The 12,222-nt window shown below is 33.9% G+C and overlaps 1 protein-coding gene across 1 annotated transcript in view; it reads right to left on the bottom strand.

Moving 5' to 3' along the window:
* Window positions 1-1,069: 1,069 nt before the first annotated feature.
* LOC149068724 (uncharacterized) overlaps window positions 1,070-12,222 on the bottom strand; it is a 50,263-nt gene continuing 39,110 nt past the window's right edge. Inside the window, exons 7-8 of the mRNA XM_089251317.1 lie at window positions 4,439-4,563; window positions 1,070-2,790 (exon numbers count right to left, since the gene is read on the bottom strand). Coding sequence (XP_089107443.1) covers window positions 1,210-2,790; window positions 4,439-4,563 — 1,706 coding nt within the window. The 3' untranslated portion in view covers window positions 1,070-1,209. The remainder of the gene's footprint in view (window positions 2,791-4,438; window positions 4,564-12,222) is intronic.

Raw genomic sequence — 12,222 nt, 5'->3', positions numbered from 1 at the left:
AGAAAGAAATTTCAATTGTCTCTAAGGGGAATTGATCAGTGGTCTAAAATACTCGCTTGGATGGGAACAGTGGATTACATTACAGAAACACAATATTTTAAAGTAAAGATGGCAAATGTTTGAATTTTAAATGTTATGTAAGTATTGTGTTGAAGGTTTGCAATCATTTGATATACAAATGATTCAGATTACAAGCAAGTTAATGGAACAAATTATGCTTACAAATGGAAGTTGCACTGTACCACACTCTAATACACTATAATATAGATAAAAATATAAAAATAAAATGATGGGATGTCTGCACACAAACTTCCAAATCAACACATCTAGTTTTAAAATTCCAACTACATCAGTGAATAGACATTAGAAGAAAGATCTTCAAGCAGACATTACAAAGTATATATTGGTCTAATTATATCTTGTGGGCATGAAGCAGGCTGCAACTGGGGTGGGGAGGGGAAAGACGGGTTTAGTTCCCTACATGCCAGATCAGAAGGGCTGCAAATTCTCTCCTTTAACCTCTCTTTGAACATTACAAGGGGACATAAAAATGTGTGCTTGCCCCAAGTAACCAAAACTATAATTGCGGCCCTGCATGGAAGCATAAAATGATACACAATGTGATAAAATGAAGCAAAATAAATTAAAAACTTCAAAATTAGAAATTTCAAGTCAGAAAAAAAAGGCGAAAAAAACTACGCATAAACACAATACGAAAGTTTAAGACAATTTTGCGAAAGTTAAATTAAGTATAAAAAAATTAAAAAGCAAAACTTCTCATTAAAAAAAATCATATCACATGAAGTATCTAATGAATTGCAAAAATTAAAACTTGGTACACCATGGCTCTTTTAAATACTGTGTAATACATTTTGTTCAAAGTCTATAAACAGCAACTAAACTGTCTCAATAAAAATAACGTTTAACAAATTATTTGGACAAAGATCCAAAGAATGACAAACCATGAGAAATTTGGATTAGAACTTACTATAACAATCTTTATCCATTATAATATGTAAAATATGGCAAATAATAATTACCATGAATGAGATTGGTACAATCACACACAGTGAATTTGTAACTAGTTTTAGCACAGGAAATTGTACCTTCCGAAGCACTGCAAGCACGTGCATGAATGGTGAAACTCATTACGGGAATATAATTTGCACAAATACTAAAATTTAGAAATTTTCAGCAGAAATCCAAGAGTTAATGAACAGCATCTCCATTGCTAGTAAGCCATCTGTTCAACATTTCAATCAATGAGGGATCCAAGACTAGTTCCTCCAAGTCCCACCTTTGCCCGCCATTACCTGTAGCACTTACAAGCATGTAAAAATATTTATTACTTCGACGATCTCTTTCTATATTGATTTCAATTTCTTTAACTCCTGTTTGGTCCTTTAGAATTTCCTTCACCTGTGGAAGATGATCATATATAAGATGGTAAAGGTCATCAGAAACTTCCACACGCACTGGATTCCCCTCTACTACATCATCCCGATCTGGCAAGCACTCCTCATTATCTATTATGCCAAAATAGCTTGCATTCCTAGAAATAGTGAATGCAGCATGAGTCTTTAAAGCAACATTTTGGAGATTGCAGTCTCTGAAACCTTTACAACTGCCAGAACAGGTCCCCAGTGATGTCATGTTAGATAAGTAGAACTTCATGATTTCTAACACAAGTTTCATTGGCGAGCAATATACTTCACATATACAACCATCATCAGTAATGCCACTGCCACAGCATCTCTTCCCGGAATTATTTGAGAAGTAGTCAAAGATGCGATTGAAACATGCAGAGCAGGGATGTCCTGATGCTGACATGCTTAGGCTGAGCTTGGAACTGATCATCCACTGGCTAATGACATTCTCTGCGACTGTCACACATAAGCATGTGGATGCATCAGCACTTTGAAAAGAATGGAACTTACTGACAAGAAAATAATCCAAAGAATATATCAAAGAACTGTCCACAGGCTCCGTCGGAATTTGCTGAGACAGACAGCATTCTCTTCGCACCTCGACAAGTATGTCACCAAGTGACCATGGCAAGCTCAAGATACCATGATCATTCAAACCGTTTCCATAGGTTGCCATATACCATGCAGATGCCCTCTGCAATTTTCTACGTTGTTTTTCATCATTGTTAAGTTTGAAATTATTACTTTCATTCTCAACTTCTCTCAAAAATATATACTTATATCTTTCCATCAACTTCAACAAGTATGTTTTGACAATTAAGACAGCATCTTCTGACTCATTACGACTTTGTACTTCCAGTTTAAGACTATCAACATGGCCCGATATTGCTTCTGCCTCAGTTTTTATACCATACTTCTGCAACAACGCATGTACTCTCTCGATGTACTCTTCTTTATGCTTACTAGCAGAATCCATATATCTCTCCCATCCGGGATATATAAGACACTCATCTGGTTTGATGATTTTTTGACCAGTGAAGCCAACTCTATCAATGCATGCTTCCAAGTTTTTCACAAAACGATACAATTGACCAAGAACTTTTTTTGAACGGTATGTATTACTAACGAAACCTTTCTCCATAAAATCTGGATAAGATTTTGGTCTTTCTTCTCTTGTTAAACGCACTGTCTTCCCTGTCTTTGCAAAATCCAAAACATATGGGTATTTGCCAGCAATTTGAATGCAGAGATCTGAAAAAATTCCTTCCTCATGTTGGTCAGCCCATGCAAGATGCGAAAATGCAAATGTTCCAATGTTGTCATTTTGGATATATTCACATAAGAAGTCCACCATCTCATTCACCTATTAAGATGTAAAATAAATATCAAACTAAATTTTCTCAAATTTACAATCTTAATTATAAATAGTGCAGTAAATTGGATTTATAAAAAATAACCCTCTTTTATATTTTACAAGAAGAAATAACATTCTTTTAAGAATTATTTCAAATCAGCCAAACTGTGATGGAATAGTGTATCTACATATGATACTACCTAATTATTGAGAGATGTTGCTGAATTCCGAAAACACTAATCCAAGTCTCTACCTTCAAGACCTGTAGAGCCAGGGGCGGCTCAAACTCACTTGCCACCTGGGTGCAAAGTCTTGTGTGCCATCCCCTAAAGGCAATTCTTGCAGGATGCTGATTGAGCTTTAGCCTAGGGGACTCTGAGATAAATCTGATTTTTTTTTTTTTTTTTTAGTAAAAAGCTGCACACCATTGTTTCCTGAGCAAAATGTCATGACCATATTTCCCACTTTAAATGATGTCTCACTCTTTGACCCAGAATTATTTTATTCAAATAATTCTGGATGCGCATGACCATATATACAAATAATACAACACTACAACAGGTAAAATGCCCAACGAAATGGCTGAGAAAAAGTTGGCAATAACAAATATGGATGTCATATACTTCAAAATTACAGCACAATCCTAATAAAAAGGCAATTACAAAAACTTAAATGACACTGTCTCACTCTTTGACCTAGAATTATTTCAATCGTTCTTAATCATGCCAGATAAACCAAAATATCGCTTTTATTGGTGAGCCATCATCATTTATACTTATCCTGTGAAGAGCAAATATAATGAGGCGACTTTTATTGAGAAATTTATTTTTAGAAGATTTTTCTCTGATATAATGGTTCCAGACCCTGTATGTTCCATTAAGTTTTCACAACATCTCTATGGTAGACTCAAAAGATTGGTGTCATGTGAATTTTTACTATTGGAAATTCTCTAAAATCTTTATGTCTAACTAAAGCCCAAGCTGCTGCTCCTTATAACCTGCAACCCAGATGCACAGCACCCTTTGTATTCTCACTTAAGCTGCCAAGAGCAGCAGCTGTGGCACTCTGTGAACCAGTTCGTTGTGACGCAAGGCATTTTGCATGTACATTTACTGCCCTTAATTTTTAAAAGGAATTTATGAAAAGTACCTCAGTTAATTGAGGCTTGGATAATCTGGGTTCTAACGTACTTAAATCTTTTACCAATTCATTCTTTTCTGCTATCAAAGAATAGAGAGAAGCAGTAACTCTCCATACAAAGTATGAAACACTAGATGCCAAGCAGAGGTGAAAATGAAATTCTGAAAGAAAATTCAAATACCTCTACGGGAAATCAAACTACCAACCTCACACAGTTTCTAGCTTAGTTAACTTAGGAGGCTGCTTCCCATTCAGCATTCATATGCTGTATATGCTCTAAGGGGAGAAAATGTCAGTCCTCTGTAGCTTAATGACATAGTATTTGCCTGGACTTGATAACATTGGTGGTTTGATTCCCAGCAGAGACATCTGGATTTTCTTTCTAAATTTCATCTTCATCTCTGCTTGACATCCAATCAAGTCTTTCGTAATTTGTATATTAGATGTATTCATCTAATATAAAATCTTAGGATTTAATAAAATGAAAACATCTCTGAAAGAAAAGACCAATAATTACCCCGATGTTATCCATAGGAGCTCTTTCTCTGTGTGCTGGGTAATGCATTGGTGCATAATTTTTAGCAGGAAACTTAAGATCTTCCATCCAAATCACTACATATTCATCCCCATCCAAATCCGAACCTTAAAAATAATACCAAGCAGAAAGTTGTCAATTTCATTTTTTAATCAAAGTTAACATCCTTTTAAATATGTTGAGTGTCTCAAAAAAATGTATTTAAATAATTTTTTTTATTTTTCCATTTTATAAAATATATTTTTTTGAAGAAAAATTTAATTTTAAAAACTATGTTTATAATCATCCATATAAACCACAATATTTCTTTCAATACTATTGAAATACGTGTGGAAGAAATATTGTGGTTTATACAGATGATTATAAACAATACACATACATAGTTTTTAAAATTGAATTTTTCTTTTTCCAACTAATATTATTGAAATAAAAAAAAGTTACAAACAAACTGAAAAACTCAGTATCTTTCATTGATGCAATGAACTCAAAAGTTTGGAAGCGTTTTCCTGACAATGTCATTCAAATGTTCTCTGATCTAGTAAACACTTTTTTTTTTCAAGATGGTATTTTCCCAGATTCACTCAAAAAGGCAATCATTGCCCCCATCCATAAAGCCGTGATAAGAATGATCTCAGCAACTATAGGTCAGTTTCAGTTCTCAGTGCGGCATTTAAAATCTTGGAATCTATCATAAGAGGTAACACTATATAACCACTCAATGTTAGGTACACATGCACAACTCACTCAATATTTAATTGTCCGTGGTGATAAACCGGAGTAGTGCTCAATTTGAAAGAAAGAAAGAGTGCTACATCCAATTTTATAAATGAGTACACTTCCTGTTATTCACCTCTAATTGTCGATGTCACTAAACAATTCTCGCACCAATCTAGCATTTTATATTCTTCATTCATTGTGTAGATGTGAGTACACATATAAAATGTGTTATACTGTATTCTGATTAAATACTTGTTCGTGCCATAGATACAGAATTAATTTAGATTTTTTTTTTTCTGTCCTTGAAATTGTATTGTAATTATTCATTAATACTTTGTGTTCATTAGTACGGATCCATGCAATCTCTTGATGTGTGTGTGTGTGTGTGAATTTGTTTTCCTCATTCTTTTGTAAAATTTCATCCTAATAAATAAACTTTTCAAAAATATAAAAAAAATACAAAGTACTTTTAACAAATAAATGTACTTTGAACTGCTTGTTGAGTATATCTGAATTCTAAAAATTTAGTATTTGATGAGAATGTGAAGCATCTCTTACACATAACTTAGAAATTTTCAGTACCACACAATTAGGGAAAAACTAGACGAAACTTATTATAATTCAGGAAGACCAAAAGGATGTCATGGCCATTAATGACACCATTATTTATCAATGTAATTATTTTTAGACTCATGCCTGAAACTATCACAACAGAAATGTAAGTAGAGAAAATATTTCATTCCATCCTTCACAATAGTTTTTGTTTCTACATGCTCATGTTTTCTGAAAAAAATTGCAGTCAGGTAAAGAACAACAGAATATACATTTGAAGCACATGTAATTCTGATAATTTCATTCTTTATTTAATTTTTAATCTAACACGTGTGTGCGTGCGTGTGTTTATTTCCTGTATGTTCCTGTTATTTCTTGTAACACTAATAAGAAAAGGCCATGGATTCATTTGAAAGGAAGCACTCTCAAGGGTTTACATTCCTACCATAAATAAAAAAAAGGATTTCGATTAGTGAGAAAATCCCATAGATCTAAACTAGTTATTTTAGTCCCCAAACAGTTTTCAGTCCCTAGAGCTGAATGCTTTGTTCATCTGGATCAAAAAGAAGATAAGTACCATAGCGCATCCAGGCAGTGTGCACAGCCCACCCCATACCATTGAAGACTACTACCAATACTTAACCATACATACACCTTGTACACATTCCTATCCAGAATTTGCAAAGAATCTGCACATGACAGAATGTGTGCGGCCAGGGCCTCAACTAGATGCTTAGTCACCCGGGGCAAGTGCACATTTTGATGCCCCTTGTAATGTTGAAGGAGAGGTTCAGAATGAAATTTGTGCCCCCTCTAGTCCAGTGCCAGGGGCATGAGACCCGCCTGCACTAGTTGCGGCCCTCAACATATTTATGTTGTCTGCATTATGCTTGTTTTGTGTTCTTGCTGATGCTGCCATTCATCTTTTGAATGATGTGAAAATGGTAAATTCTTGAATTATCATGCTATGTAATTATTGTTATGTAGGTCTGCCTGCTCTCTGCGAAGAGACTTAATCAAATGGGAGCCTGGTTCCCATTCGCACCTGAAAGTTTGAAAATTTCGGAAAACTAACTTCAGCCAACCACCACAGTACAGTCGGCCCCCTGTATACACAGAGGTTACGTTCCGGGGGTGACCACGAATAACCGAAACCATAGTTTTTGTGTTGTATATCTCGTTTATTGAACAGCATGAGAAGAGCAGGGTAACGCCGAGGAATAAGGGAATGTAAAAGAGGGTGCAGCGATTGTTGGTGATGTTTTCTGAAAGAACACTGGGATTTCTGTTCGCCGTTTCTTCTTCATATCATCAAGTATGTTGGGATATGATGACAAGGCTTCCTCTACAAATTTTTCTACACGTTAAGAGCATACCATAGAGGGATCTATGTCATGAAAACAATCTATTGCTGATTTGAACGTGTGAAGCCCTTTCGCTATGTTACTCATGATGAAAAAATTTGTCTTCTACTTCTTTATCTTGATCTTCTTCATCTGGTACCACTTGTTTCAGGAGCAATCAACTGCATTAATTCCTCCTATGTTAATACCTCTGAATTGCTATTAATTAGCTGTTCGACTTCCTCTATATCCATATCATTGAACAATTCTCTACCCAACTGTTTTGCTAACGTGACAATGTCTTTTATAGTCTCTTCATTTGGCTCTGTAGAAATGGTTGTGCTCTTTACGCACATTGTGGCCAAAAGTTAATCCAATCCGAGGTGACTATTTCTCTCTTGGGAGCTGCCACGGCTCTAGCGATGACAGTAATGTCATTAGCGAGCCATCCTAAATGTGCACAACTCAAATTTTGTAAACAAAACACATAAATGACGATTTCTGAGTGTTGCAAAATAAAAAATTCCAATAAAGGGGAAAAAAAGCGTGAATACGGAAACCGCGAATATGGGGGGCCGACTGTACTGTCAACTGGGTTTGAACCTGGAACTACTGAAGGCTGTAAAATATAAGAACACTTTATCCAACTGTCCCCAAAAAAAAATGTGAACATAATTGGAATGATTAGCCATATATAACTGAGAAGGAATTAAAGAAAAATAATAATTTTGTCATTTAAGAAATGATAAATTTTCATTTCTAGTTTGAAAATAAAATATCAAAACACACACCTTTGGGATATTGTGCAAAATAATTCTTTCAGAAAGCCATTAATCATAGTTTTATAGCAAAATAAATGTATACATACAGGGTGGGCAAAAAGTCTGTAGAAACTTTAAAAATGAATAAAAACCGGAAAAATAACCGAATAAAAAATGGCTTGCAGGGTTAGCATCGCTAGGTCACAGGAATTGTTTTAAGACAGGAAAAAAAATAACTAAAAAAAACATCCGATAGGTGACATTGGTACGAGCGACTTCGATGGAAATAAGCAAATGAGATGATAAGAACTTGCACTCCTAATCCACAACCAGTTTACCATTGTAAACCGTGTATGTGGACCTGCTGCACTCTGCCGTTGCTGGATTTGTGACTCTCCTGCCCTGTCGTGGTGGTCATGTGGAACACATACTGCTGTAATAAACGATTAGGAGACATTCTGTTTGTTATTTGCTTATCTTTTCTTTGACTTGTGTATGTCAGCGTCACCTTTTGGCTGTTGTTTGAGTTACTTCTTTTTGCTGTTTTAAAAAATTCCTGTGACCTAGCAATGCGAACCCTGCAAACTGTTTTTTATTTCGATTATTTTTCCAGTTTTTATGAATTTTTGAAGTTTTCAGACTTTTTTGCCCAACTTATATATATTTCTGAGGGGGGAGGAAGTCAAAATTCACTCTGTAGTTCACAAGAAATAATTTTTCATGCTTACATCATAAAATCATTGAAAAGAAATATGTTTTTAAATTTTTGTAGTTTCAGTATTGTTGTAGATGACAAACAAAACAATTATTTTTTTTAATGTTTCAAACCCCTTCTTCAAGCTTTCAATGTTGTGTATTTACTTGATTTGCAGCAGGTAAAGATGTCATAACATAGACTCATTACATGAGATACATAGATATACAGACTCGTTACATGGATACAAGAAATAAAACTCTAATTTACTTGGGTCCTGGGTCTTTTTTGAGTGAAAGTGGGTTGCTTTAAAAAAAATTATAGCCCCTTCCCCCATCATTCACTGGTACTTCTGCAAATTTTTTCCAGCATAGCCCAGGTCTTTGATAACCTGCTGATATCTCTGTTAAGACAGAGCGGCAGGCCATGTTTGGTAGGAGGTATCTCTGTGAATCAAATTAATAGTTCATTTCTGAAAACATGTTCTATCCTAAGATTCATTGAAAAAGAAATAAATTTACCAGCTTATAACTAGGTCTTTTACTTTCATTGTCTACTAGTAGAAAAAAACTTGCAAAGAAGCCCATTACCACTGGGAATTTAACATATGGAATTTAACAAATGTAATAAATCTACAACACAAATATACAGTCAATCCTGTTTATAATGTTCCTATTTAGAATGTTTTAGTACGACTTATTTCCGTGGTCCCAACTCTAAGTAATCCTCACTAAGATTTCCTGTTTAAAGCGTTTTCCTGCTTACAATGTTTTTATGGTGGTAGTTTTTTTTTGGAACACGTTATAAGCGAGATCCACTGTAATTAAAAATTTAAGCACACATTTATACATTTACTAATAAATCAATCTATAAATTTCCCATCTGGTTGATTTTCAATTTCGGAAAAAAACCCAAGCTCTTTCAATAATATCTTCTGATTAAATTTAAAGCAAATGAGATTCTGACACTTATCTTCTGATTCCCCTTATTCACACAAATCCTTGCGAAGCAATTTCCTGATGGAATGATTTTCTTTTTTCTTCTGATGGTCCACAACTGTCATCTACCATCATTTAACTGCCACATATTTTCACACATGAATATGGGATGGGAGCTATGTCAGATTTGTATTGGTGAAACTTGAGTGTGCTTGTATGTGTGCTCAGCACTTGACGTGTTTTGTGTTCAGTACGTAGTAACATCTATCCAGTAATGCAACTAGATACTTTCTAAACAGAGCGCACACACATTTTGCCACCCTCGTGTAATGGAGAAGGAAATGTAGTAGTGGAAGTTCTTTCCACAATTCTCAATCCCTTTTAAAGCTTTTTTTCCCCTAATATGTTGGAGTCTCAAATTTATACTGTCAAATTTAAATCAGATGTTCTTAACCTTTTTAACCTGACTTAAAAAACATCAACTTTGGATGGTTTCATCAACTTTCCCTGGATCTATTTCAAATTTTGAAATATACTCACTAAATATTTCTAAGGACGGGATAACACTATAAAAGTTTGATAAAAGTCTTAATAAAACTTGAAAAATTCTACCAATAAGATCATCAGTTGCATTTTCTAGAATGTAACCAATAATCTTATTGGTGGCATTTTTCAAGTTTTTTTTTAATTTGACAATAACACTACAAGTACAATCAAAGATACAAAAACAGAAACAAAAAAAACATATAATACATAGATTAAGAACATTCACTATGTGACCCCAAGGGACTAAGGTGTCCTTCCAGTAGGTCTACAAAAATAATCTATTGTCTGTTGGCACATGGCAACCATCATTCATTTTTCAATTTATATTATTTTTAAAATAATCCTCTATCTTTTAATGTAAAGTAGAACAAATTTAATATTAAGTTATTTGTACCTCCAATTTCCATCCAATTTGTGCAATCGGCATTGCATAGTGTTAATGTAACCCATCATTTGTTAAGCATTTTGTTACTATTATCAATTATCTGTATTTATTGCATGATTTCTTCATAGTTTATATCTTTTTCAAATGAGTAAATATTGAAATTTGAGCTTATATTCGTACGGTTCATTGTATGAAAAAGATTTAGTATTTTAGGGGCAATTGTAACAGATATTCTTTTTAAATAATGTTTTATTGACTCCTGGCACTTGATAAATATTCCTATACTAGCTATAATAAACGGCTTTGCCCGGGTTTTCTTCAATGAGGCTTTTTGGATCACGTGATATCTCCCTCTTTCTTTGAGGGACATACAAACCATGTCTAAGTTAACCAATATGATGACTTCCTGCGTGATTCATGAAATAAACAAATCTGGATTTAAAGAAACGTAGAAATGAATTTTTTTACCCTTTTTTCAAGGGATGCGCGCTAAGTATTTTGATTCCCCCACCCCCTGAACTTCAAGTTATCCATCTGCCTGTCTCAGCTTTCAAAAATGCTTAATTAAAGCTGCAGAATTTTTCGATGCACTTTTTACAGGCCCACAATTAATTTTAAAATATCCTAAACTATATAAATTTATGCAGTTGAATATTAAAAGACATGGACATTAATTTTCATGCTTTAGAAGATGTAAATAAAAAGTTGAAATCAATGTCATTTCATGGATATCCAACTCAAAAATATAGGTCCGGCTAATTACTTCATATTTAATCTCCTGGGCTTCGTATATCTCTAAGCGAACTCAATATTTCAAAAATCGAGAATTCAATACAATTTTTAAAATTATTGATGTAGTGGAAAACTCCACTAAATTTTTGCATTTCCACAATAAAATCGGCAATTTTAACACTGATTTCAATGGGGATCACCCTTTGCCTGACCCTCAAAGTGATGCTGATGATGATTATGGCATCTATTAAAAAAGTCTCATTACTTGGAGGATTGAAAAAGTGGTAAACCATTACAAAGGCATAAATTATTATACATATAGTAACAAGATTAGAGAAGTGACAAACCATTGTAAAGGCATATACACGTCTGAAACGCATTGCTAGGGAACCACGGTAACCAAAGTAAATGTTCTGAAAGTGATTGTTGAGGCCTAAAAACCATTGTTGCCTGACAGTTTTTGCCCATTTGCCCTGCTCTGACAAAATTTTAAAGTAGCCTATCGTTCAAGTCAAGTCCGTTTGGTATATATACAAAATTTGGCGACGATCGATCTAAAATTGTAGATTTGTATAGAGAACATACACACACAGAAAATCAATTTTATATATATAGATCGAGTAGATGTAACATTGCTGTTCGTGGTTAGCCTTATATTATTTACTGTCACAAATTTTATAATTCTATATATATATAGATTTGCCTTATGTTTAGTGTGTGACAGTCTGTTATATTGTTGTCAAATCTTTTATCAAACTTTTATAGTGTAATCTTGGCCTAAATAATAAAATGTTTTGGTTTCAAAACTTCTGTAGCCAGTGAACGGCGTCTTAACAGATGAGTGAACGGGATGAAACCAGGGATCAAAAAGGAGCCCCAAATTATTGAAAGGCTTTCATTTATATCAAAATTATCTCTTTCTTCAATTGAGGACTTTTATTAATTTTTGGAATAATTTCCTTCTTGAATTCTTGCATTGTTTTGCATTAATTATGGATTTATGTACAAATTTTTATCATTAATTTCAAATTTTGAGGCTATTCTTTCTTTAACATATTTATTTTCTATTAAAAAAAAAATTATTTTTCTTGAAAAAGA

This window comes from Pholcus phalangioides, unplaced genomic scaffold (genome assembly GCF_987345545.1).
Source record: "Pholcus phalangioides strain wild (caught in Gottingen) unplaced genomic scaffold, Ppha-v1.0 ptg000024l_1, whole genome shotgun sequence".
Lineage (NCBI taxonomy): Eukaryota > Metazoa > Arthropoda > Arachnida > Araneae > Pholcidae > Pholcus > Pholcus phalangioides.
This window is presented reverse-complemented; position numbering and strand designations above follow the sequence as displayed.